The following is a 27,910-nucleotide window of genomic DNA, read 5'->3' on the forward strand; positions in this document are numbered from 1 at the left end:
CATTTAAATACCAGGCAGAATTAAATCCTTGCATATGGCAGCATAGGCAGAGAGGACTAGAACCAATGGCTAGAGCCATTCTGGCCCAGCTCTGCTACCAGCAAAAACATCATGCATCCCACCATCAGAGCAGAACTGAATAGCATCCTTTGCCTCCTTCTACAATAGTCTTTGCTTTCTTCTCCCTCCTTGGGAGGCATTTTTCATCCCTGTCACAAATCTGGACCATGGAGATGTGTCCCTCCCCACCCTGAGTGTGGGCTGAGGCAGAACGCAGTCTATATAAATGAGACCCTCAAATAGCAAGACCCTCCCTAATAGGGCTGACTTTGCAAGGAGATGACAGGCAGTGGAGCAGAGAGCAGGGATTTATTTTCAACTAAGAACAAAAAAAAAAATGTGTTTGGCAAGCTGGAGCCTTCCCCTGGCTGTGGATCTGAAAGACAAGCTCATAGACAGCTTGTTTTCTCATCCCAAGATAGTGTGATGGGGTCACCACTACCCTGAAATGAGTTTTTAATTTTCAGCAACAATCTAATTAGTCCTGACCAGGGCCTTTTTTTTTTTTTTTTCCCTGCCTATTTGCTTTTGCCTTCAGGGTCAGTAGCTGGCAACTAATATCCACTAGAACTGAAGCACCCAAATTACCATAAGGGCTGAGCTAATATCCTGCTACAGATGCTATCACAGGCTGAAAGAAAATTGAAAGGGAAGTGCTACCATGGGCTGGCAGTGAGCAGCCACTGTTAGGCCTGCCTACCTCCATGCTTTAAAATTAGCCTCCAGATTCCTGGAAAAGGGACTAGGGATTTAGCTCAGTTGTAAAGCACATACTTAGTATGTAAAAGGCCCTAGGTTCAATTAATCCCCAGTGTGCATGCACACATACTTGTGCGCACACAGATTCCTGGAAAATTCAACTTGGGACAAAGTAGAGACCCCAAAAGATGTCCCAGTTATTTTCCCCTCTTTGTTGCAAGACAGTATAGGATATGGGAAAAATTAGATCTCATCCTTTCAGTGGTTAATAACCATGATAAAGTCAGTTAGGGCTTATGCTGAGTGCTTTATATGCTTTTTCTCATTGAATCCTCAATTATTGTACATATTTTTTAAAAAATACAGTCACAGATTATGTGTCCAAGGTCGCTCAGAGAGTTAGTGGTAGAACCAAAATTCAAATCACCTATGGTAGGTTCCAGAGTCCATGTTCTTTGCCCTGTGATTGGAACTGTCTGCTTATTTGGCACAAAGTTTTGGCCGTTTGTTAAGCATATGGCCAAAACATGCAAGAAGGACCTATTAAGCAAGTACAGTGCCCAGTACTGCAGCTGAGGGATGAGGGACAGCTTTCTGCCTTCTCAGCACTCCAACTTCCCTGCGAAAGGTTAACTTTTAAAGAACATTTCCCTGCTGAGATTCTGCCCACTGTAAGGAATGCCATTGCCTGGTACATGACCTTCTATAGAAGGGATTGCAAACTGTGACCCACTCCTATGGCCCATGAGCCCTACCAATAGCCAAAAAAGAAATCAAAAGGAGAGTATTTCATAACACATGCAATTACATGGAATTCAAATTCTAATGTCCAAAAATAAAGTTTTACTGGAACCAAGCCATGCTCTTTTGTTTATGTAATATTATTATGTCTGGGGCTGCTTTTGTATTACAGCAACAGAGACTGTGTGGCCTGCAGACCCTGAGACGTTTACAGAAAAACCTTGCTGACCCCCACTAGAAGGAAAAATGAGATAACTAAGCCAAACTGGCAGTGTGATCAAGAGATTTTTCACCCTGCCCTTTTCTTTGCTTGTTTGGTTGGTTGGTTGGTTGGGTTTTTTTAATAATAGTCCCTGGAGAAAACTTCCCTCAGCATGTAGTGCAAGCCACTTACTAACAAAATAAAAGTATTTAACTCATAGTTGAGTTAAATACTAACAAAATAAAAGGGAGGATTCCCTTCCCACCTCCCATGTAGTTGGAAGCAAAGAAATTGAGGCAAGACTGATCTGAAACCCTCTTGCCAGCCTTGCCCTGGAGCTATCTGAAATTGAAGGCCCCCGTGTCCCCTTTCTCTTTAACACTTTTCTCAGTAGGCTATAAGAAGTAATATTTGAGGAAATCCGTACTTATTTGTCCAACTGTCTGTACCTCAAACTGTGGTAAGCTAGAAATCAAGAAATTATGAAGCTGAGGTTCAGAGAGTTAAAATGATAAAGCTTTGTTAACATCCTCATATAGTGCTTTCACATATGTTCTTATTTAATCATTCTTTAACTTCAAGAAAATATCAGATAACACGTTCATTTCCCCTTCTCTCTTTTGAGAGTGAGGTTTATGAGGCTTCCCCCCCTCAGTTTCTACATTCCTCTTGTACTTTTTGACAATCCCTTAAGATATCAATTGTAGCATGTTGCAGCTGTGAAATTGCCTTGTTCAATTTTTTTCCCAAGGAATTGAGTTCTTAATGTAGAAATAAATCACCAAAGCTCAATGAGTTGTTTGTACATTCAAAAAAAAAAGGCAACTCAGTTCTGATTGGACGAGACACTAGGCACTGAACCATAATCCACTGCCATGTATAGCTTCTTCCCACCTGTGGAGTCCTGTCATGGAAATATGGTTTTCATAGTCTCACCCAGCCTGCAGTCCACAGAATGGGACATAGGAAAGAGATGGGAAGGTGAAACACTGTGAAGCCACCCTGGGCTGTTTTCTGAAACTCTGATTAAGATGAGTTTCTGAGCACTGGATTCTGATGGGTACACCTGCAGGGATGGAGGCATGAGGAGGCAGCCAGAGCCTTCCTGGTTGAGTTAGAGGGAAGAAAGGCAGGGTCAAAGGTCTGGAACTTTCCTTTGACATTTTCTGAATGAAAGTCATCTATGTAAGGCCTGTAGACTGTTTGCCCACCCTCCCATATTCATGGGCAAACTCCTAGTGGCCCAGAGAGTACTCAGTATCCAAAAGCACATTCTAGATGTCCACACACCCCCATACTCTCACCTCCTGTGGGCCTCGCCACGTCCCTACATTCTGAGGGAGTAGAATGGTTTATACACACAAAAATGGAAATGCAGAGACGTGGTTTGCCTAAAGTAATACAGATCATTAATGGCGAAGTCAATGCTGGGCTGTTTCCAGACTGAGGCAGTTCCTGGGGTTTGGGGTTTTCCCACCCCTGCCTCCACCTGTAATGAAAGAATGGTCTTTGAAGCTGGGCACACCTGAGACCAATATCAGCTGTGCCACTTAAGTAGCCTGACACCTTGGTCTAGTTATGAACTCTTCATTCCCTCATTTGTAGAAATAAGAATAGAAGTGTATCTCAGATTCACGAGGCCCTAGTGAGGCCCAATAGCACACTGCCTCCCACCTCGGAGATCCTTGGGGTTTTCCTTTTGTTCCCCTATTACAAATTCTTTTTTTTTTTTTTTAGTTGTTTATGCATGTATGCTACACGTCTGTGCATGCACAGGTGGACTTTATGTAAGTAGCCTGCCTCCCTGCAACGCTGAGGGAAAGTTAGATTCCTAAGTAGTCGTAGCAGAGGCAAGCACTAGAACTAATAGGTCTCATAACACCTGGGCCCAGGCCACCTGTTTCTGAGGGTGTTGCCTGCCACAGGGGTCCTTTAGGTTTAAATGACTGATAATCCTGCAACATCTGCACTGACAGCAAAGATGTCAATTTCTGTAGCCTCCCTGGCGAAGAGGTACTTACCCTCCAACCTAAATCTTGCTATCAGTGAGGCCCACACATAAAACTACCTTTATCAACAGTCCATTAGGCTGTTTCTAATGCATAACGTATTTATCAAAGTGCTTTGATGACATAATAAAGACTTGGATATCTAAGCTGGAGCTTACTTTTCCTTTGATCCACAAGATGGGCAAACTTCCAAGATAGTAGAATTAATAGAATTGAATCGCCACCGCCTCTATCCTTCTATAAGCATGTGTTTCCTGGAATTTTAACACTCTCCTAAAACTGCTCTAAGGCCTCTAGGTTTTTCTTGATAACTATCGGTGGAGAGTATGCCTAGTGTCCACTGTGTGCCTAGTGTCCACTGTGTCTTGCAGCTGTGTGACCACATCTGTGAGTTCCCTGGGTTTTAGTGATTGAAAGTGGGTATGTGTAGTATAACCATTGAGATTTGGTGGAAGGAGGGCCCTTAAATCATCTTGTGCACATGGCAGAAAAGGCAAGTTCTGTCCCTCAGCCTGCATTCTTGTTTTGCACTGGCTGTGAAGCAGTGTCCTCATTTAACTCTTTTGGATCACCAACAACTCCTTTTTGAATTCCTTCCCTATGTCCTCATTAGCCTACTTTGGCACTCTCCAGTTTATCTAGACTAGAGGTGAGTTCAAGGAATAATTGAAAATAGCCATTGACTCAATAGAGTAAAAGGATATCTAGTGTGGACCGTGAGCCTGTGTTACTAATCTGCCAGCTCAAAAGGTGAGGGGCTGCGATCTCTCTAAATATGAACACCACCAACTGAGTAAGTAGGAAGGGTCAATGGAACTTTGTTTCTGGGAGAAGGGGGGATGACAGCTCATTACATGCACGTTCTCAGAAGGCCCTGCTCCCCTGCCAGCCGTGCCTGGTCAGGAGGGTAGGGGAAGCAGTTGTGCCAAGTTGTAACACACTTTTCGCTCTGTCACCTACAGGTGTTAACAGAACTGAAATCTGACAACCAGAGACTGAAAGATGAAAATGGCGCCCTCATCAGAGTGATCAGCAAACTGTCCAAATAGACAAGGCCCCAGGTGTGGGAAGGCATCTGCTGCCCTGCCCCTCATTTCCAGCCATTGCCTTCCAGCCAAAAGAAGTGAATGTTTTGGTGGAAGGAAAGACACTTCTCTCTGACCCTCTTCAGTCACATCCTCTGCACTGTACATTTTCTCTGCACTCTCAATGCCCTGTTCCTCCCACACCCTCACCCCAAGTTTTATGACAGTTTTAATTGAAGCATGATTGTGATCATTGGAGCCATCTGGAAAAGGCCCCATGGAGCACACCAAGCTCAGCTATGGACCCAAGCTTCCTGCTGCTCTCCTACTTTGTCCACATTGGATTTGGTCCAAACACATAAGACATGCCTAGCCTTTATGCTGACCCAGTATCCTTTAATATAAGTGAGTCTTGTGGTACCACTCCAGGTTCCTGTCTGGGGTGCCAAGAGAAATGGCAGGATGTGGAATTAATCATCAGCCTCTGGAGCTGTGTTTCTTTGGAGTCCACGGGGACAGTGACCGCACTGAAGCTCTCTGTTCTTCACCTCTCAGGAACTGACTTATATTTTTTCCTCAGCAATCCAGAGCCATTCCTGACTAGTCTTAACCCCTCTTCCTCCCTCATGCCTAACCTTTATCCAAGGCACTGATGGCCCTGGCCTCACTTATTCCTCTACCTTCTATCCTTTCGTTCTTTCTCTCCCACACCCTTGCCTCCAGAGCACTCGACCTTGGTTTTTTGTTTTGTTTTGTTGTGACCATTGTGGAAGATCATTACTCTGGAGACTAGAAAATCATGACTCTGGTGCTTTGGGGTGCCTTCATGAGCCCTGTATATAAAAAGCGAGACCATGGCAGAAGTGTCAGCCTGCTATTCACATCTCCCACTTATCTTCCCCCTGAAAAATGGTTTTTCTTATTAGAAAATCTGGGCTCCTTATTAGAAAATAGCTCTTATTAGAAAATCTTATTCCTTATCAGAAAAGTGGATACCCCATTCTGCCTGATCTCTCTTTGATGAGGGAGTTTTCCTCTCTTCACCTGGTGCCTCTTGCAAATGAGATATGAAGTCATTGCAAGGAGACCTGTAAGGTGGGGAGGGCAGACTGTTGGGAGCTGGGCAGAGGGTAGAAGTTGAAATACATATTTGGTGAAAGGAAAGTATCTGAGGACACTGAAACATGACGACAGAGAAGACAGTGTTCCACTGTGCTGTGAGAATAGTGGTGGATTGGATTGTTTCTGGTGGTTAGATTGAGGGAAGAGATATTTGCTTTCTTAGAAGTTATCAGGAGACATGGCTGCTTGATGAGGTTTAAAGGGAAGAAGTCCTTTCAGTGCATGATGAGGGTCATGGAATTTTAGAGTGGCAAGGCCCAGAGGTCATTTGGTCCAGCGTTCCATTTTTGTGTCACAGGGACCCCTGCTACCACAGGTTTGACCCATAGTTAAGTGGCTGTGCATTTAGTACTTGAGGTTTGAGCAACTGTAATAACCAGAGTTTCTCCTAAGACCAGCTGAAGTCTGCCTGTAGGCCATGTCTACCCTTCATAGCTCCTTGAAGTGACAGCACTTCAGATCCGTGTGGTCGGTGGTCTCTTCTTCACCTGACGTCAAGCCCACACTGCCCTAGTCTTTTCAGTCACTCCTCATGTGACATGCTTTTCATACCTGTCATCTTGGCCATCCTGCTTTAGACAAAACAGCCTTTTAAGATATCGTGCCCAGACCTTCAGAGAGTACTCCATAACCCCAGCGCACAGTTCAATCATTAGTTCTCCATGAGACGATTAAGGCATATAGTATTTGCTTTTTGGAGGAGTTGCATCCCTTGGTTCACCTTGAGTGTGCAGGTCACTTAGAGCCTCATTATAGGGTTGCCAGTGATACTCAGTGCTGAGAGCAGTCTGTGCTACCTCTGTCGTTGTCTTCTGAAAGTGGCAATGGTGTTCTCGATAGTCCTCTGAAATGCCCATGCTCTTTACTCAGAATCTATAATTCAGGAACAGTTCCAGAATAGTAGCCATGCCTCCTCTGGCAGAACCTCACTTTTAGAGTATATAAGATTCTCTCTTCTGTTCCTGTCTCTTTTTTTTTTTCTTTTTTTTTTCCAGGAGAAGCTGCTCCTATCTTGGAACTTTATATTATAATGGGGGCATTGTTAGCTCAATTCTCAGGGAATGCTGGATTAGAGTGAGAAGTACCATATCTTCCACTGTAAGCATATCCTTCATTCCGGGGAAAAGAAATCAACAAGGATTGGCTAATTGATTCTCCTGGTGCCTCTTAGATATGGAGGAAGTGGAGTTGATTGCCTCTTAAGAAAAGAAAACCAGATTATTAGGAAACATTTGTTATTCTTCTCAGTTCCTTAGACCGAGTAAAGGAATTGCAGAATTCCCTCAGATCCCTTTGTGCCTTTTAAAGTGTTGGAGGCAGGTTCTCAAAACTCTTGGATTGGTGTCTCTCCCCCGCTGCTCTACAGCAGCCTTTCATGTCAAAGGTCTCTTCTTGCCAGGAGGTTTTCCTTGTGTCAAGAAGTTTACAAGCTTTTTAATCTCAGGAATACTGGATTCTATGGCCAAGAACTCAGAAAGTGTGAACCATAGTTCACACTAAGGTACAATTTCCTGAATTCACTATTTCAGGCAATTGTTCTTATGCCATTGATTTTATTAGATAACATTCTGAATCCTGGTCTCCTATAGAGAATAAAACGTCCTTTCTTCACAGCTGTATTGACTGGAAGCCATACGAGGTGCTGGGTGTAGGCCTTTTAGTAGCAAGTTACCTACTGTTGGTCTCCTCAGTCTCCACTGCCCTCCGCATCCTTGCCTGCTGGTTTGGGAACTCATGAGCACCCCAGCAGCTCAAGCTAAGTGAGTAGCAGCAGGCTGGCCAGCAGCGAGAGGCTCAGCTCTGTCGCTTCAGTCTTGACAGGAAGACTGTCAAGACTGTCTGGAAAAGAGAATTTCTCAGTTCAAATTCACACCCTCTGTTCCCACTGACTTGATATTTTTCAATAGCCAAGCCACACCTTTGGGAGTAACGATTGAGGATTCCAAAGATTCTCTGGCTAAAGTTTGCCTATTTGTCTTTCAGAGGCTGCTGATCCTTTTCAGATAGCCCAGTCCTTTTCAGAAGCCCCAGGTGTGATGACCCCAGCCCCATCCTAATCTCTAGCATAAGGCTGTGCATATCTCAGGGTACAGCTACTAACGAATCTGAACAACAGACATGTCCCAGGTGTCCTTGGAACACTCGATTCTCCACTAGGCCAATCTCATTGGCTATCTCCTAGATACTCCCTTGCTGTCTATCCAGCTGTGGGACATTTGCATTTCTCTTCTGGGCTTTTCCATGTTTAAGGAGATCTAGATGCATTTGATGCTCTCAAGGCCGCTGGTGGGTTTCATATCTCTGTTTGGAACATTTCACCTCTTCTCCCTACCCCAAACAAAGCATGTGCTTATTTGACAGTTCTACCAGGAAGCAAGGAGGCTACAATCCTACTTAATAGCTGTGGATCCCACACAGAACTGGGTGAACTACCAGCTGCTTCTCCACTAAGAGCATTTAACTGATTTCAGAGATGAGGAAGGAGAAATTCTCAGCCATGCACTTTGCTGTGCCTCTGGATGTCTGGCAACTTTGCAGCATCTCTTAGCCAAAGAAAGACACCATCTCCTCTCAGAGAAAAGCCAGTTGTTTCTGGCCAGGCCACTGTGCAGAAGGTCCCCACAGTGTTGGCACTCCTTAGGAGATGGGCCTGGGTGAGCAGACACCTGGGGAAGAGCAGACTGTTCCACGTGTTGCGTTATTCTGCTTCCAGCCACTTCACACCTTAAAGGGAGGCCTACAGGTTCAGCAACAAGGCCCATGGAAAGGGGGAGTTCCTGTCTGCCCCAGCAAGTGAGCCACTACTGCAGCTTAACAGTGAGGGATCACCAGGAGTCCAGTGTCCTTCTCTTCTGGATACCACCAGGGCCACTGAACCCCATCATTTATGCCCACACTGCACTTACCTTGGCACACAGTCTTGTCAGTCAGAGGTAGTCCCTGCCCAAATATAAGCCCAGATCTCTCTCACCATTCTGATTTTTAAGGCAGGTTCAGACCCCTCAAATATTTGGATTCCTGTGACCCCGTAAATGAGGCAGCTGTGAGGGGAGAATAGGCGACATGAAAGGGTAAACCCCCAGGAGCCTGAACATCAGTGCTGGGGCCAGCTCTTGTATTAACCGTGTGACCTTGGGCAAGATTACCTTTAAATTCTCTTGGCTTAAAATTCTGTGATTTATTCATTCTTAGGAAGAACAGAACATTTCTTATACTTGGAATTTCTGCTTCAAAAATTCCTTCTTTCAACTTCAAAAATTCAAGAGCAAAAATTCTTGTTTTCTTCCAATTCAGACTGTTTAACATCAGCACGTCAAGACTGACTTCTCACCCTTGCTGGAAAGCGAGTTTGGTATTAAGGATAATTGAGTGGTGTTGCAATTGCTTTCCCTCTTGATGTTTTGGTAAGAATATTAAAACCTGCAGAGGTGGAAATTGGAGCTCATAGGGAAATGGATAGAAAGTAATTTGTTGTAGGCAGCCTTCAGACAAATTGTTTTAATAGGAAATAGAGCTGCCGCTTCACAGGTCCTCTACCACCTTTCCTCAGCTTCCTCAGACATGGCCTACTCTGCCTCTTCGCCCCAGACAAATTGATTGCATTGCTGCTTAGCACTAGCTGGTCCCTGGTCTTGAACTCTGTCTTGCAACAGCAAAGGAATTTTCCTCAGTAAAAAAAAAAAGAAAGAAAGAAAGAAACTCAACCATTAGTTCCTTTGAGCTCCTCTGGATTCTGGTCTCTCAGAATTAGGAAGTTCTGGTTCTGTTCAAGGCAGGCTTTCTTTTATAGCAGGTCTGCAGACGAGACCAGCAAAGTCAGAAGCGTTTACAAACCACACTGCCATGTTGCACAGAGCAGCACTCAGCTCTTGCAAGACTCCTGTGGGTCTAGTGTGAGCCCAGTGAAAGGGCAAAGACCCTGGGTGGGGAGGTGGCCCCCAAGCAGCATTGGAAAAGAGACAGACAGGGCTTTGAACGTGGAGCAGGGTAGAGGTTGCAAGCACTGGAGGGAAGGAAGGAGGGAGCAAAGCTTCAGCGTGGAAATGAGCTGTGAGCTGGTGACTTTATCCTCAGCCTCCAGCTGAGCTGAGATTCTAATCAGCTTCCCTAATGGGTATTGACACTGCTCAGGAGGAGACCCTATCAGGGACAGGTATTGATCGCTGTGTTCTGATTAGATTGGAAAAATAGATCAACTTCACTACAGCCCAGGAAGTCATTGCCACAGCTACTAAGGAATGAGGTGTTTTTTGAAATCTGAGAAAAAACAGCAGAGACTCTTGACCTGGCAGCCAGCTGCAGCACAGTGAAAGAAGATGCGCTCACTTCTTAAGAGCAGACGTCGAGGGTCAGAGTTGAACTGAGGAATGGCTTGCAACCCAATCTCTGGAAGCCTGCAGAATTCCTGGGGAAGAACAGTTGATAAGAAGCAGGGGTGTCTAAAGACCACAGCACTGATGCGTGTTCTGTCTGGCCTTCCTTACAAAGGTTTGACAATTTGAGGGTCCTCTTCTAGTCTGAGTGCATAGACATGTACATGCTAGCTCGGAGCTTCCAAAATGAGGTTTCACATGTTCTTGATTAGAAATGAGAACTCAGAAACCAATTTTATTCAAGTGTATTATTCTATCAGTTCATATTTTTTGCCTTTCCCCCCCTTCCAGTCCCCCAAAGGACTTTTCTCTCATCTGTTTATCATTTTGGACTGTGAATCTGCCAGAGTGATATTTTGTTATTTCTCCTCCAAAATTTCCCCTAATGCTGCCAATAAGATTTTATGTGGGTGGCCTTTAAGTTGACATCAGGATGCTCTTATGTCCTTCCAGTAAACATACTTCACCCTTCCTCTCCCTTTCATCTTCCTCCATGTTCTTTTTCTTTGCTTTTCTCACATGGACCTGATGGTGCTTAAGAAAAAGAGGTGTTCCCTAATCAGCCAGGATTCCTGGAGTTTCACATCCAACAGCCACCTCTGCCACCCCCCTTCCCATTTCAAAGCTTGCCGACTGTGCTAATGGCCCCTCATCACCCTTAGAGTTCCTCCCTAGCCTGGCCAAGGAGACCAGGTAGCATGTCTGGTTTATCCCGTCTTTGTCCTGAGAGAGCTGACTGGTTCCAGCTTAAGGCAAAAGTGTCTTCTCTGCACACCTGGACGGGCCTGGCAGTGCATCTGGCAGCGGCAGCTCAGCCCACTTCTGCCTGCAGGATAGTGGATTCGGGGAAGGCATGTAACTGGGGAACCTGGTGAGAGCCTCTGGTGTGGTCCCGGGACAGAGCACAAATCCTGAACAGTGGACTTGTGAGGGTCAGCACGAGCTCGACTCCCCCAAAGTACAACTGCTCTTGCTGTCCCTCCCCCAAGACCAGCTGACTTCAGCTTGTCCTCTGGTGCAGAGGGCCAGGTGAAGAGAAATTGGGGGGGAAAGGACACTGGGCGGCAAGCTGCAGGGGCACGGGAGGGTTCAGGGAGACACAGCCATCCAAAGCACACCCTTTTCTAGCCAGCATCCCTTGAACTCCCGAAAGGTTGGACACCACCCAGCTGGTTCCTGAAAGAGGCCAGACTTCCCCAAGGAGGGAAGGAGTGTGCTTCACCTTGCCTCCCTCTTCTAGGAGAGATGTGGCCTCTTCTCAATTGAGTGGTTCAGACTCAGGCTTTGACTTTATGGTTTTCTCCCTCTTTTCTTGCCTCTGCCCCAGACAGGGGTGAAAAGAGTTCATAAGAACCACCCTGGTGTCTCCACACTGGTCCCACCTCAGTGACAGCACCGTGTCTCTTTACTCTTTCCACCCTTCCTTCCGCACCTTACTTCCACACCAGATGTAAACTGTTCTTCAGCTGAGGTGTATGGATTAACTTCAGTCTGTTGTAAATACACCTGGGGAGGGGGCCATTTCGGGAGGGGAAGCCGGATTTGCTTTGTGAACTGAATGTATTTTTATGCAATTTTGAGTGGCCTTTCAACCCTGAGATATGGATGATTTTGTTTTACTGGTTGTTATTATATAGCATTAAGTATTCTGTGTTTGAAAGTTTGGTAATAATATTCACATCTATATGATGCCTGTAAACACAACAGTATTTATAAATGAGTAAATAAAACTGTGTTTTAACTTTGTGCAGTGAGACTGATAGAATGTCACATCTGTCAACGCCCCTCCCCATGCTTCCTACACCTCCCTCCACTTGAAGGTCTTTTCTCAGGACAGCCGCAAGTGAGTGGCCAGCCCTAAGGACAGGTCTCTGAGAGCACCAATGTATTTCCTTAGTGTGTCAGGCCCAGGAAAAGCCGAGATCGAAGGTTCAGTAGAACCGTAAGAAGACATCAGGGTTTCAAGTGACCAAGAGCAGGGTTATTTCCTCAAAGGCAGAACGCACCCATGACGAGGGTGCTGAGCCCATCTCATGCACACTGACCTCTCATACTTGGGCAGGCTGTGTCCAGAGAAGAGGGGCCTTGTTTGGGCTCATGCAAGTCTCTGGGCACCACCTAGTCCTCTGCTGTACACATACGGGTTTTCTCCTGGGTCATTTGATTCAGGAGATCCCAAACCTCTCCCTAGATCCAAACTACAAATGCAGTTAACTTGGGGGTTACTGGAGGTTAAACTCAAACTCCAAATGAAGGAGCCCAGCCCAGGGAGGAGCCGCACAGGCGCTGGCAGGGTTTGTGGATGGGTGGCCAGCCAGGACTGCCCTTGGGCAGCCAAGGTTCGGGTCTGGTTTCTCCATCCAGCAAACCCTGTTCTGGCTCTGCTAAGCCCAGTGTTTTCTGCCAAGCGGAAATCCCTGCTCACTGACTAAAAGGGAGGTCAAGGAGGGAAGATTCTTTTCCCCTTCTGTCACCCAGCTGTTTGTAGCCCAAGCAGCAGCAGAAAACACACATGATGTCATGGTTGAAGAGTTCAGATCTGTCCTGAGGCCCGAAACAGGCAAAGCAGCATGTCTGATGCTCTCAGACCACAAATGTCATCTTCCTCTCTGTGTCCCCCAGTGGGCATTGAGGTCTGCACAGACAGTCTCCTCGCAGTCATGAGGCCAGTGCTGCACGAGGAGGGCTGCAGTATGTGGTCTCCCTGCAGGAGAGCAAGGAGTCACACTCCCGGCCAGGAAATGGTCCAGCGAGGAGCCCCAGTCCTGGGCTGAGAGTGCCCCTCACACACCCGAGCCACCCAGCCCATCCCACCTCAGGGACTGAGGCAGCAAGATGGGGTAGACATGCCAGGGTCCTGGCCCTTGCTCGTCACTGAGTTGGCCCCATCCCTGCCTTGACTTTGCTGCCCCTCATGCATTTGGACCTGACTTTTGAGCAGGTGGCAACCCTAGAGGACAAGTGCCACATGGCATAAACTAACGAAATAGGCTGGCCTGTCTTCAAAGTGAAGAGACAGGTGGGGTAGGGCTTGAAATAGGAGTCCAGCCCCTTCCTGGTCCTAGGGGCAATACTGCTCCCACACTTTCCTAAAAACTTTTTTTTTTTTTTTTGCTACCACGTCCCTGGCCCTTTTTTATATTTTATCTGTTATCTAGAGAGAGGGTCTCACTAGTTTCTTGGGACCTAACTGAGTTGCTGAGGCTGGCTTTGAACTCACGATCCTCCTGCCTCAGCCTTCTGAGCCAGGAGTGGGATGACAGCAGTGCGCCACTGCACCGGGTTCTTTTCTAAGAACTCTGAAGCCCCAATGAAGTTCCTAACATTTTTGCCTCATTAGAGTCAAAGACTTCTGGAGTTCTTTCTTTGTAGTGGAGTAATTCAAGAATCTGTAGAAATTCTCTTTTCACACTCCCACTTCAGGGCCAGCCTCCTTGTCAGACGTAGGCTGGCTCTTCCTAAGCACGGCTCTACTAGAGGGGAATTCCAGGATGTGGGCACCCTGCAGTCTCCCAGGGGAGGATCCCAGCACCACAGCCTTCCCCAGGAGGGCATCAGGCTTCACCAACCAACGGTGCCCATCTGGTCTTCCCCCACTCGCAAGAAAGGAATGGGACTTGGCCCCTTGGGTGGCTTCCGGAAGGGAGTCACTATACTAGAGGCCAGAGCCTCAGACGCAGCTGGTCACCCTCATGCACAGTGCTGACATGCACAGGGGCAGCTCCTGCCTCCCCCACCCTCACCATGGCCGGTAGAAACAACTACAGACACCCCCCACCCCCGGGTTTCTTTCAACTCATTTCTTTAATAAGGAGACGCAGCTCATTACAAAATAACGATTTGACAAGAGATCAGACAAGAACAACAGAGTCCACATGAGTGGGTGGAGGGCATTGCCAAGCGGGGGCAGGTGGCGAGGGCTGCACGAGTGTGGACAGGAGGGCTCCTGGTGGGGCAAGATGGTCCAGGGTGAACTGGGCCTAGTTTTCAACTTTTCAGGCCCCAGGGTTTTTAGAAAGCAACCAATCAAGTCCTTAGATGAGCAGGGTCAGGGCATACTGGTCATGCTTCTCTAAAAAGGACCCCCTAAAATCTGGGTTGCTAAGGGAGGCACAGCGGAAGCTCCCTTGCCCCCCTCACGGAGGCTGCCCCCTCACCACAGACCCTCCCTCCAATCTTGCCTCAATTTCCGTGTCTGTGGAAAGTGGGAGGGACCAAGAGAGCTGGCCCTGGGATTTTTGTGTGCCCGGGTGCTGTGGTTTGTAACTGGCAGGGCTCACTCTGCCACCTCTGGCCTTGTCTAACACAACCCGCCTGATTCTCCTCAAGCTCTTCTCGGCCCGAGGCTTCCTGGGTTACTCGCATGCATCACCGCCCTCCTGTGCTCTGGGGGCCTGGGGCTGCAGGCTGGGGACTGCACTTCAACCAGGGACCTTGGAAGGCTTTGGGCCCCTACTGCTTGCTGTGCCTGGCGGGGGCTGGGGGAGCCAGCGTGAAGGCCAGAGCCCAGAACACACCTGTTCTGCCAAGGGTCCTCTAAGCTATCCATAACCACGGCACCTACCCACCACTTCTGGAGGAGCCTGGCAGCCCTAGGGCCACCACACTATTGGGGTGCTCTCTCTCAGACTGCAGAAGGAAGATGGGGATAAAGCCTAACCCACTACCAGCCCTAGGTTTCCCCCCACGAGTTCCTCCTCCATTACCCTCTCTGGACCCTGACACCTCAGTGGCAAGTAGGCCAGGCTGGTTGAGGACCCAGGTCGTAAATGGAAACCCGACCACAGACTGAGCTTCTGACTGGCTGCTCCTGAAACTCTGGGTTGACTCTGCAGGGCCCCCAGGAAAGTAGCAGAACTGTGGCGTCCCACCATGCACCGTCAGGGTGGAGATGGAGTGGAGCCATCAGACCACAGCCAGCCAGGGACACCTCCCAAGGCCCCACCAGAAGCCCTGGCCACCGTCCATTCTCATGACACGGGGCTGAGGAAGCAGGAGGGGAGGACAACAAGTGAGCCCTTCACAAGTGTTCTGTGGGGAGCCAGTCGGAGGGACATGGGGGCTCCTGGGAGGGCAGAGGGCAGTCTCCAGCAGAAGGCCCCCTTTATGGCTTTTCAGTTATTCAGACAGCGGGAGGAAAGGAGCCACGCCACACACGGACACGGAACACAGAAACAGTGGACACCAGACAGCAGGTGGGACACGGCGTGCCTTGGCCCTGCCCATAGATGCACCGCAGACGGGGGGGCCTTCGGGGCCATGGTGTCCTCCAGCATCTTCTCCAACAGGGCCAGCACCAGGGCTAGAAACCCGTTCCCATCCCCTGACAGCTCCCATTATGGGATTCCCACTGGGGAAGGGCGGGTGTGGAGCTGGGGACAAAGACGTCACACAACAGAAAAGAGAAGGAGCAGCCTTGACCAGTTCTGTAAAATAGGCCTGAGGTTGGGGGACCGAGGGGACTCTCAGCATTGCCATGCGGCTATTTACAGAAGTTTATAGACATGCATCTTGACTCAACAAGATTCTGTTCGTATGTTTATAGATAACTATCTTCTTTTAATATATAACTAAATGCACATGGCAGGGGTCGGATGAGGCTCAAATGGCTTCAAAAGGTGCTTTTGTTGTCGCTTAAAAAATAAAGTATATTCATGTATCTTCAAGTCACAGTGTCCCCTTCTCAATATTGCATTTCAAAAAACAGGTTAGGTCAAATCCGTGGTGACCAACCTCTGGCCCCCTGGGGACTGAGCAGGAGAGGAGGGATGTGGTCATAGGGTAGGGTTGTCAGACACAGTACAGGATGGCCAGTTAAATTTGAATTTCAGATAAACGATGAACCATTTTTTTAAGTATAGTGTGTCCCAAATATTGCCTACGACATCCTTAAAAATTGTATTGTTTATCTGAAATTCTGAATTCGACCATCCTATATTTTTACTTTCCAAATCTGGCACTGTATATCACGGGACTCTGTGCCACAGGGATAAGGACCTAGGGCTCCCTGCCTGCCACCACCCATGGCTCTGATGAAAGGCCCCAACCAGCCTGAGGAGGGAAAGGGCGAAGGCAGAGGGTAAGAGGGCAGTCACTGGCTCCATCTCTTCCTCTTGAGGTGGGACAGGCTCTCTCTACAGGGTTGGGTGAGATCAGAACTGAAGACTCAAAGAATAGCCTAGGACATTAAAGGAACAAGGGATCTCTTGCTCCCGCAGCCAGGGAGAGCCTCTGCTGTCTCCTACCCACCCTGCCCTCACCCCATCACATAGAAGCCAGTTTATGAGAGACCCTGCAGCCACCCCTCTTCTCTCCCTGAAGCCTGGGGCCAGCAAAATCACCCAAATCTGATTCTGCAGAGACACACGCTATGTATGGTTTCTTGATTAGAAAGAAGACCAGGACCTGAAACTGTGGCCTGATCCCTGTCATCCAACCTCCAGCCAAGAAGCTCCAGGACCGTGGTTTCTCCTTCGTCCCGAGCACCTGCTCAGCCTCTCCCAGGCCTCAGCTTCTGCTTCCAAACCCTAAAAAATCTGCCTGTAGCTTTGGCAGAGTTGGTTTTCCTTCTACATAGATGATTCAGGGAGAAAGCAGCCTTAGCCCTCGTCCTAGTTTCTGAGTGGCTCTGAGTTTGGATTTTCATAGTTTCAGTCCCTCTGTAAAAATGCTGCTCTCAACTATGTACTTTCCTCTCTCTGGAACAGACTTTGGAATGAAAACTCATAGCCCCAGAAGCATCCTGAACCCCTCACTAGTCAGACACCTAACTCTGTCCTGATTAGCTCTCACACTCCGGGACCCTGACATCCTCAGGAATAAATCCATACAGCAGTCGGGGTTTAGAAGGATGCTCTGTGGTTAGGCTTCCTCAGCTGTCAGCTATAGAAACTGTCCAGCATTAGCATGTCCCACCTGCTTGTGGACTTCCCCTCCCATTCTGGGAGCTCATCAGGACCAGCTGGGACCTGAGGGAGGACACGCTCCCAGCACCCACCGTGCTACCAGTAGAAGCCTCAGCAGCCTGTCCCCTCCAGGCTCCGCTCAAGGTGAGCTCTGAATAGGAACTGTCCAGCCTCTATCTCCAGGCCCAGGCACACACGAAACACCAGAGGTTTCCTTTCCTTCTCTGTTTGGGAAGTGGTAGATCTTAGGCGCTAGAAGGGTTAAATGAAGCTCATGGGCAGAGAAGAATCCCAGGTGGTAGAAAGTGGATTGGGAGAAGGCAGAAGAAGGAAGGTCAAGGGGGTGAGATTGACAGGGGGTTTCCATGAATGAGGTTCGCAGGGACGTAAGTGAGGAAGGACCCTGAGAAAGCACCAAAATGCCTCAGCTCTGGGGAGGGAAGAAGAGTCCAGTGACTTCTGATGTCCACACCAAGACTCTGGTACTCTGTGGCCACCTTGATTCTGAAGGCACCCTATTGTCCTACAGTTTTCTACCATGACCACAACTCTGGTCCCAAGGACCACTGCTCATAATCCTTATCAGAGTGCTACCTTCTCATTGTTCACACACACACACACACACACACACACACACACACGGAGTATAAAATGCATAACTTCCCATGTACCAAGGGCCACTGGTAGGAAGGGAAGGGACTCTGAGAGAGGCAAGCCAAGTCCTGCTTCCCGGTCTGTTTCTGCTGTAAGTGTCCCCTCACTCCCTGCTTCAACCAAAAAAAACAAAGCCAAGCAAAACCAAATTCCTTCCTCCCCCCACTTTTTTGAATAAAAAGACACTCTGCACCTTCTCTGTGCTGGGGCCTCAAAGCCTGATTCACTCCATCACCATCTACCTGTGTCAGGTACCTACAGGAAGCTGAAGTGGCTCAAATGGGGCAGGAGGAAAATTCTGCCATTTTTTACTGGGAAAGAGAGTGATCCCCAGCCTCCTGGAGAAGCTGTGATTTTTCTCTGGTAAGGAAATACCAAGAGCCTGAGAGCTTTAAGGATGGAAGAGAGAGATTAGAGGAAGGGAGACAAGGAGGGCTGGCCTCTAGCCACATGGGGGCCTGACTCTCTTGGCTATGCTGAAGTTTTGGAAGGGAACTCAGTGCAAACCTGACTAAATATATATGGCTTTTTATCAATGCTAGGGACAAAAGGTGAACAGGTATGGGACACAACTGGGCATGGGGTAGAAAACCTGGCACAAGGCTGGGAATATAGCTTAAGTGCTTGCCTAGCATGCAGGAGGCCCTGGGTGTGATCCCCAGCACCACAAAATAAAATAAAATTGATGAAACACTGGTTGGTCTCCACCCATTTCAAATGAATGGCATTCACATCTTGACATTCACCGAGAAAAGTCTCTCTGATGAATGGAAGGCTGGGGCCTCCTCGCACGTCTCGCTGGGCCGCTCTAGCAATCCATAAGCCAAGCATGGAAAGCAGAGGGCCCAGGGAGCAAGGAATAGGAATGGAAGGAATCCCACTGCTCCCCTCTGTACCGTCTCAGAAAATCTCCAGCATCTGCCCATCATCCTTCCCTTCTAACCACCCCCTTCTTACCTGGACCTCAGGGAAACTAAGCACATTTAAGCCTTCCTTTTAACGTTCTCTGGCTCTGTACAGATAACACGTCTTCAGACAGTGTTGGTCCACTTAGATGCAAAGACAAACAGAAGCAAAAGCATCATGGAGAACAAGGGCCCATGAACCGTGCTGCTGAGACTCTGGAAAGGGAGAAAGTGTGTTTCCCACTAGTTGGGGCAAAGATCCGGGAGCTTAAGCTTGGTCTTTCAGGGTAACAGGACTTCTGTTGCTTCATAGTTCAATGTTCATTGTCAGCAAGAGTGAGCTCCTGGGACTGACGGTCCCTGTGAAGAGTCTAACCAATCTAGGGATAGTTCATTTCCATGAATGTCCCAGAAACCCCACTTCTGGGGAAACATGATTGACAGGAGGAAGTCTGTGATGGCATCAGGGGTCTGGTCCTAGTTCTGGACACATCCAGGCCCCACATCTTGCTGCCTCCCAAATGTCCACCCAGAAGAGTATGAGGGCTTCCGGCCTCTGACTGGGAGTCTGAGCCTTCTCCGCCATCTGGTAGACCATGTTCCACTCAGACAGTGGACTTTCTTCATCTCCTCATGTCCCTGAAGAGCCTTCTCTTCCCACAGAGGATCACTGTCTATGGCTCATCCCAGGAATGAAGAAAAATACTCAGACACCCACACACTCACACACTCACACACACACACACACACACACACACACACACACACACACGTTGGCTACTGTGTTGCCTTGGCTGTTGCAAAGCAAGATGTGCTGCCATGTTGTTGGTCCAGAACGCACAAAAACCAGGAAGCGCTGCAACTTCCCGCCAGGAGAGGGCCTCACCCAGGGTGAGGCTTGAACAAAGCTTTGAGAGAGTGAGGGGGAACCGGCAGGGCATGCAGCGACCGCAGCTCCTGGGACGACGAACAGAGCCAGGCTTCTCTTCCACCTCTTAGGGGACTCTCCTCACACAGCCATCAAAGGAAAGTTGGTCTTGAAAAAGAGAAAAGGAAGGAAAAACAAGGACATAACCACAAACGATGAAGAAAACCTCTAAGGTCGCATAACTGAGGTATTGATAGCTCTGGATCTTGTCAGTGTCCTTCAAGGGCACGGGGTCCCAGCCTCGGCCATCTACTTATTCTTGCCCAGAAGTGCGTCCACCTCCTCCTCCGGCTTCAGTGAGTGCCACTGGGCGATGGGCCTCCGGGGGTTGGCCAGCATGTCAGACCAGTGTCGCAGCTCTGTGCCCGTGGCGTTGCTGCCCACAAAGATCTTGCCGATGGCTTCATTCTTGCCCAGCTTGTCATAGTCCAGCACAGTGACCACCACCTGGACTTTCTGCAAGGGAAGCCAAAGAGGGAGGACGTTGGAAAGTGAAGACATGGAATTCCAAGTCCAAATTTCCCTCCATCAACATTTACTCCAAACAATTGGAAAGAAAGGCCTCCCTGGGCTCCTTACTGCCTTCCATCTCGGGCTCCCAATAAGACTGAATTTACATGGAGGCAAAGGCCACACCTGTGGGGACAACCTGTGTTGCTACCAACAGCATTTTGTGCACCACAAAAAATGCTCCAGGCACTGTCAGTACTTGCAGAGGGGATGGGAGAAGGAAAAGATGAATTTTACTTCTAATGACATCAACATGCACATAATCAAAAAATTGCCCCACAAAGTAATAAAGGTTATGCTAGAGAGGGGAACACCAGGTACAAGGGAAACTCAGAGGAAATGACAGTCCTGCTTGGGTCAATACAGGAAGGGCTTCACAGACGGCAGAAAAGAGGGAAGAGAGTTCCAGAAAAGAAGATTAGCCTCAGAGAGGGAACAGAGACAGGAGAGTGCACTGGTAACTGAGAAACAGAAGTTCAGATTCACTGAAGTATAGATTGAGACACAGGAAGTGAGGTCAGCTGGGCAGGAAGTGAGGTCAGCTAAGGAGTTTTCACTTTATCTATCAGTCAGATAAACAGTAGGCAGCTCCTGAAGACATAAGAGAAGGGGTGGCATGGATCTGTTAGGAGAACCTGGCCCCAAGGTGGGAGGAATGGACCTGATTGCAGGAGCACCCATTGCTAGGGGTCTGCAGGGGTGTATTAGTGAATGTGAACCAGGACAGTGGGGATGGGAAGTCAGGGCCAGACCAGAGAGGTATTTAGAGGAGAGAATCAAGAGCACTTGGTGATCATTTGGACTTGTTGAGGGGACAGTCAATGCCTTTCTCCCCCCTCCCTACCAACTCAGGCTCATCCCTTAGGGCAAAGCTTTCTTTGCAAAGCCTCCCCTGAATCTTAGGCACACCGAAGCCACCATCCCACAGTGTTTTCTGGGCCCTTCCCACTATGAGGGCCTTGACACCAGGTCTGTGTCTTCTACACACTTATTTCCCCAGCCACTAGCAAGTGCCTGGCACTTAGGAAATGCTCAGGAAATATGTTGAGTAAATGGGAAAAGAAAAAGGACTGGGGTCTCAGATGAAGCTCAGGCCTCTGACATGGGCCACTGGGAAGATGTAGGGTCATTCATTGAAAACAGAATTTAGCAAAGCAGGTTTGGATGGGATCAGGGAGGGAGAAGACCATTATGTTGGCTTTGGACTTGTGGATTTGAGATGCTTGAGCCAGGATAGTTCACATCTGAAGCTTTTCATTGTGAAGATTCCTCTTGGGATCACATCTATTCCCCTGAAGATTCCGTAAATGACATCATGGACACCTCAAACCGGACAACTTCAACTCTGAAGAGCCCCTTGGCACTCTTGCCCTTCAAAGAGGGAGAAGAGGGGAAAGGACAGCTCCCCTGAAGAGAACCGCCCCCCTGCAAGCCCCTGCATCTGACTTCCAGCCCAGAAGGGTCTGTGTCTCCCATCTTACCAAGTCTAGATCCCAGTCCCACCCAGAAGTGGAGAAAAACAAACCTCATCTCCACCATGTACAGCACTTTCTGGTGGGACAGAAGGGAGGGAAGGAGGAAGGGAGGGAAAGAAAAGGAAAAGTGGGGGGGGGGGAAGAGGAGGGAGGAAGAGGTTAGAGGGGAAGATGGGAGCAGACTTAGGAAGCAGGGAACATGGGGGCAGGGATGACCAAGGGAGGATGGAAGGGAAAGAGACTATTTCCTACTTAGTCACTTCCAGTCTCACTGGTGTCACCCCCTGGCCCATATGTACAACCGTGTCCTTCCAAATTCTAAAGGAGCCATCTGTAGAATGTTTTTAATTACTTTATGTTCATCTCCTCCAAAAGGGAGACCCTGGGGAAGAGCCCCCACGTGGCATTCCCCCACCAGAGTGACACCCCTCCATGGTTGGAGGAAACTCCTGGGTGAGTCCCCTGCCCTCCACCTGCCCATACTCATTTGCCTCCTGGCCCAGCTCTGCGCCTGAGGTCCTTCAGGCTCACGCACCTGGATCTGCTCAAAGGGGATCTCAAAGCTGAAGGACTCGTTAAAGTAGGGGTTCAGGGTCTTCTTCTTCACCGTTGTCTTCTTCTTCTTGAGCCTCTTGCCGTTCTGCATCAGGTGGATCTTCACATAGGGGTCTGTGGCGGGGAGAATGCCAACCCAAAAGGCTCCCTTAGCCCACGTCCACCCTCCCAGGTACCCAGGGCCTCCATGGAGGATGGGGGTGGGAGTCTCCACCCAGCTGAGACCAGGCCCTCAGAAAGCCCTGAGGCACAGAACAGGAAACCCAAAAGACACAGAGGATCCTCAAGGATGGCAGTAGGTTTCACCTCAAGGACCAGTTCTGACTGGTTGCTTGTGGCTTCCTGGAGCATCACATTGAGGAAATTTCTGCTTCTAAGTTAGGCCTCGTGAGAGAGTATGGGGCTCAGCTGGTGATGACTGTGCTAGGCAGGGGCACCTCTGCCTAGTCCTGATCCTGCCCAAGCCCATCTTCCCAAACTTGCAGATGAGAAAGTAAGACTGAAGAAGGGAAATAACCCACCAAAAGTCACGTACTGGCTCAGTGACTGAGTCCAGCACAGGCTGATTCTCTGGGACAGCACGGCAGAGACAGGGGGCTATACCTGGTGATTCAGGTGTCGGCCCCATTTCTCACCAGGTAAGTCTAAAACTCAGCATCCGCCATGTATGTATGGAGTTCCTTGCCAGGGGAGAGCCAGCAGAGCCTACAGCCTCTCCTGGAAGTGTCCCCAGTGGACACAAAGTGGGCCTGATTGAAAGGCCCACTTTGGGTAGGCCTCATCCACTTCCTAAACTTCCCTGGGAGAAGCAAAATCCTGTCACAACTCATTGAAATCTCTCTGATCCTCTGTAGCCCACAGGGCATGGCCGGGGAGCACTGGGAAGACACCTCAGACAGGGGGTCAGAGCTCCCCTGCTCTGAAGGGGGACACCCAGGTCCCAGGACAGGAAAGACCTCCTCCTCCTTGCTGGAGTGTGCAATCTCCTGGGGTTCTGGGCTGTGACTGGCTCACTGGTGCCACCCAATGGCAGCCAGAAGCTCTGCATGTACCTGAAAGGCCACCCACGTCCATCTTCTTGAGGTTCTTGGCCTCCAGGATGCAGACAGTGAGCTTCCCGGCCGTGGGCACGTAGCGTAGGGAGGTGCAGATGTCGCCCAGCTTCTCTGGCTGTCCAGGGAAAGAAGTGGGACTCAGGTCACCTCAGCCATCCCACTGTCACTAGCATGGCTGACCCCATCTTGTAAACACTAGCACATCCATGTTGCCACCTCCCTAAGTCCCCAGTCCCCACAGCTGTGATGGTTGAGAAGGTCCTTCAGTGTCTGACCTCAGGGTCTCCTGCTGCAGTTCACAGCTGCGACCTGAGGAGGCCGACGGGTGAGTGGAAGCTGGGGCAGTGGGACCAAGCAGACCTGGGCAGGTGTGGGAAGTGCTCAGCCCCTTCCCCAGGCCCAAGCCAGGTGGGAAGGGCAGGAGCAGATGTGAGGTCAAGTGTTCAATCTCAGGGGAACTGAAGACTGCATATCTCAGAAGTCTCCTCCGGAGCCATCTCCCCTGGCCAACCGTTCCCCTTGCAGAGTGGTTTATGCATGTTTATGCAAAGCACTTTTCCTCCTCTTCCTCCTCCTCTCCTCCCCCCACTCCTGCTTCTCCTCCTCTTCCTCCTCTTCCTTCTTCTTCTTTTGTTACTGGCACTGCCGTGTGTGTAGACAGGCAAGGATTCTTTTCGACCCATGAGAAATGGAGATTCTCAGAGGGAGATGGTTTCCTCAGAGTCACACAGCACTCTGGCATTGAGGACCGGATGAGGACTGGGGTTCCTGATTCCTAAGGTCTCTGCTAAAATGGGGGTTTGGGCACCCGGTCAATGCTTAGTGAATATGTGGTGACTGAAGGAAGTGTCCTAGCAGTTGTTTGAAGGACAAGCTTCCGTGCTGAGAAAACTTTAGAGTAAATATGAACCTTCCTGGTGGGTAAACTGAGGCAGTCAATGGTTCCCTGGCCCTAAGTGACAGCAGAATCTAGGAGAAACAGTAATAATAACTTCCTTATTTGGGTGGACAATACCAGGCGCTTTACACGGATAGTTGATCTTCACCTTGGAGTCTAAAGGAGAGAGTCCACACCCAGAGAGTCTCAGCAACTTGCCCAGAGTCAACAGCCAGGCATGTGGAGCTGGACCCTGACCCTGGAGGCCTGACTCGCCGTCCACCCTGTTCCCATCATGCTGAGCGAGCCAGGGGAGAGAGCCCAGGCCAGCAGTGGCATTTCCTTCCTCTGGGCCCGGCCTACTCCCACTCTCACCTCCTCCTTCTCTCCGCCCTGCAGGTCTCTCCACTCCTCGATGGGCTGGCCAAGGTCCACGGTGTTCATGGGCACCTTTACCTCTCCAATGATGTCATGTTTGGAGAAGCGGTCAAAGTCGTAGATGGCCATCACCAGGGTTTTGCCCCCAAGCTCCTGGTATGGCACCTGTCGGGCACAAGGGGATCAGAAGGCGAGGCTGTGGGCAGGTGCCTGAACCCCTGCTCCAGCCATCCCTCGGGGCTCCCAGCAGTGCTCAGAGACAGAGAGGAGATGGGGGCCTGAGGGAACAGTAGGAGGGAGCCCCATCCTCCACAGAGGTCTACAGGGACTCCATGTAGCCTACACCTGGCCTGCCACTGTTGAATTGAGCTGGTCCCAGGGCCCCAGCCATGGCTAAGCACCAGGGAAAGGTCTGCAGAACTCAGAGGCAGGGAGCGGGCTTAGCCATTCTCCTGTCCTCCTCACCTTGAAGGTGAAGGTCTCATTGAAGGCAGGGTTCAGGGTCTTCCGATGGACTTTGGTCTCATATTTCTTCTTCTTGTCTGGAAGAAGGAAGACTTTGACGTAAGGGTCTGAGGTGCCGCCCATGTCCAGGGCAGGTAGCTCAGCAGCCTGCAGAACGCCCACCGTGAGCTGTGGAGAGAGAGGGAAGGGCCTGAGTGCCTGCTGCCCCAGACCAGGTCCCGCCCCAGTCCTGGCCCTGCCAGTCCCTCCCAGCGGGGGCAGCTGGAGAGCAGGCCAGGCCCCTGCTGGAGGGCAGACTGGTCTCTATCTCCATCCCAGAAATTTGGAATGATGTTTGGAGAACCTGAAGTTGAGAGATGAGGTGCTTTACCTGAGCTTGGTGGGCAGGTTAATAGCAGAGTCCCCCTGGAACCTCCCCAGATCAGATGGTGGCCATGCCAGGGTTGACACCCAGGAATACACCCCCTGTGGCTTCCAACTTGCCCACTCCATGGAGAGGGACAATGTCCCCAACCTCTAGAATAATTGTGTCTATCCCCATTCTGCCTCAAGAACCAAGCCCCGCCTCGCCTGTCCCCGCCAGCCCCACCCACCTGGTTAGCCTGAAAATCATAGTCCAAGGAAAACTGCAGTTTGCCCAGGTTCTCCGGCTCCTTCTCCTCCTCCCCTTCGCCTTCCCCCTCGGTCAGGCCTGTCTCATTGTCATCGTCATCCTGGGGATCTGACGGTGGGGAAATGGTTAAAAGGAGAGAAGAGAGCAGCTTGGCCCAGCAGGTGATGGGAACCTGGCCCCTCTGTGAGCCAGAGCTGAGTGGGGCCATGAGGGAAGGTGGCGTGGACGCCGCTGCACCCCAGCCCACGGGCAGCCTGGGCAGAGCCCAGCCCTGCATTGGGAAGCCAGGCTCTGGGCTCGGTGGCTCTCTCCCCTCCAGGAGCACAGTACCAGGTGGCCAGGTGCTCTGCCATGTGGTAGAGCTTGCTTCTGGAGGCAGGGGACTCACTTCCGTCACAAGAACATCCCCCCACACTTTCCCCAGCTGGGACCCCCCTCCCCATCCTGGGCAAGACCTACCAGCAGGGCATCCCAGGCCAACAGGAGCAGGGCACGTCCACAGAGGAGGGAAGAGAGGAGAGAAAGTGATGTCAGAGAAAAGCCTGTGGCTCAAGCCAGCCCCTGATGTCACCGCCACAAGGTGAGCTCAGGACGACTAGGCCCAGGTCACTCTTGGACACACACACACACACTGCAGGCTTCTTCTGGCCTGTGAACACACGTGCACATAAGCACTCAAGACCACGATGACTTCTTGTCAAATTCTTGAGGCTGCCTCATCCTTTCAACCTCCATCCTGGTTCCTGGAGTGAGAGATGCACCCCGTCACCCCCGATGAAAACATGGGGACTGTGATGCACACAGGGGCCTCTGTAAATTTGAGGCTTTGGCATATTAAGGGACCTTTTGAGGCTGACCAACACCAAAAGACAGTGTTAAATTAAATTATTATGATGCACTGTGCACGCCTGTAATCCCAGCGACTCAGGAGGCTGAGGCAGGAGGATCGTGAGTTCAAAGCCAGCCTCAGCAACTTAGTGAGGCACTAAGCCACTCAGGGAGACACAGAAAAGGAGCTGGGGGGTGTGGCCCAGTGGTAAAGTGGCCCTGGGTTCAATTCCTAGTACTAAAAAATAAATAACAATTATTCTGATGAGTCATGATTCCATTCGCCCCTGACCTGGTGCCTGAAGACCTTTTTCCCAGCTCATTCAACTCCTCACCCCGGCCCAGCCCAGCTAGATGCCTCCAAACAGGCACCTGCTGTCCTTCAGTCTGTCCTGGCGGGAAAACACAGGGTCACCTGCAGTGTCCTCCTGGTGATGGAGGGGTCTCTCTTGCCCTTCTCTGTTCCAGTGGCTGCCTGGGATGGGGGCCTGGTTCTCTCCCTTTCCTTCTCAGGGATGAGCTCATGCTGTCACCTGGGTAAGCTCCCCTTGCCACTAGCAGACGGTGGATGAGGTTACCCTAGATGCAGCCCACAGAGCCCCGTGGAGTCTGCAGCATGAGCCAGCTTAGCCGTGGCAGCCCCGGAGCCACCCTGTGGCGGCCTGCAGACACCCGGCCATCCTCGCCTACCTGGCCCCCCTTCATGTCCTTCATGTTCATGGCGTTCTTCATGCCTTTGCCCTTCTCCTTCTTGTTCTTCTTCTTCTTGCAGCAGCATTTCTTGCAGATGCAGAAGCAGCAGGTGAGGAGCAGGAGGCCCGCGACCACGGCGATGGCGATCAGAGCCCAGGGAGGCACTGCCCACAGAGAAGAGCCCCGGTCAGCACGCTGGGCCTCACGGCCCGGACCCCGCAGCACTGGCAAAACAGAGCCCGTGACCCCCACCCCAACACCTGCGCTGTCCCTTTCCCAAGCCACGTGTCCATGCGTGGTTTGCAGAGTTGCGGTGCTCAGGCAACTGTCCAGCAATGCCCGCTCTTCCCCAGCCTGCGGCTCTGGTGGAGGAGAGAGCGTCGGGTGCTGCTCAGAAGAACACCAGCTCGGCTCCATTAACAGGAGTGTGTCTACTTTGATCCTCGGAGAAGCTCACGCTGGAGCAGATGGACTGTCCTTATCACACCCGTGTGCAGGAAGAGTCCCTTGGCCCCACCACTAGTGTGGAGAGGGCTGACTCAGGGACAGAGGCTCTTTAAGGTTCTGGCCACCAGGAAGCCTGGGCTTTGCAAGGTCAGGTGTTCCCGGTGGGGGTGGGCTGCTCTCCGTGGTCCTGAAGCACCGCGTCTCACCAGTGTGGCCACCCCCCCAGAAACTGGGCCTGTGCACATAGCCTTGGCCAGAGTTCAGAAAGCAGCAGGGCTTTTATTTTCCATATTTCAAAATGAAGTGGTTTTACTATACTACCGAAAACTATGATTTCTACCAAATTTTTCCTTTTAAAATAATGTTTTAAGTTGTAAAATATTTTCCCCTT

General features: G+C 50.1%; 2 protein-coding genes across 11 annotated transcripts in view; one reads left to right on the plus strand and one right to left on the minus strand.

Moving 5' to 3' along the window:
- The window catches only part of Ppp1r12b (protein phosphatase 1 regulatory subunit 12B), a 212,292-nt gene extending 200,315 nt beyond the window's left edge, over positions 1-11,977 (plus strand). For all 9 annotated transcript variants that reach the window (XM_048809696.1, XM_048809695.1, XM_048809698.1 and 6 more), the window contains one exon: positions 4,674-11,977. Coding sequence is in view for 4 of the 9 variants with exons in the window: in XM_048809698.1 (XP_048665655.1) it covers positions 4,674-4,760 (87 nt within the window). In the remaining 5 variants the exon portion in view is untranslated. The remainder of the gene's footprint in view (positions 1-4,673) is intronic.
- Positions 11,978-14,016: 2,039 nt separating this feature from the next.
- The window catches only part of Syt2 (synaptotagmin 2), a 114,193-nt gene continuing 100,299 nt past the window's right edge, over positions 14,017-27,910 (minus strand). For both annotated transcript variants that reach the window (XM_048809705.1, XM_015483393.2), the window contains exons 3-9: positions 27,070-27,236; positions 25,532-25,651; positions 24,939-25,106; positions 24,471-24,638; positions 23,216-23,333; positions 22,144-22,277; positions 14,017-20,079 (exon numbers count right to left, since the gene is read on the minus strand). In XM_048809705.1, coding sequence (XP_048665662.1) covers positions 19,873-20,079; positions 22,144-22,277; positions 23,216-23,333; positions 24,471-24,638; positions 24,939-25,106; positions 25,532-25,651; positions 27,070-27,236 — 1,082 coding nt within the window. In that variant the 3' untranslated portion in view covers positions 14,017-19,872. The remainder of the gene's footprint in view (positions 20,080-22,143; positions 22,278-23,215; positions 23,334-24,470; positions 24,639-24,938; positions 25,107-25,531; positions 25,652-27,069; positions 27,237-27,910) is intronic.

The sequence above is a fragment of the Marmota marmota genome, unplaced genomic scaffold (assembly GCF_001458135.2).
Source record: "Marmota marmota marmota unplaced genomic scaffold, marMar, whole genome shotgun sequence".
In the NCBI taxonomy this organism is placed as follows: Eukaryota; Metazoa; Chordata; class Mammalia; order Rodentia; family Sciuridae; genus Marmota; species Marmota marmota.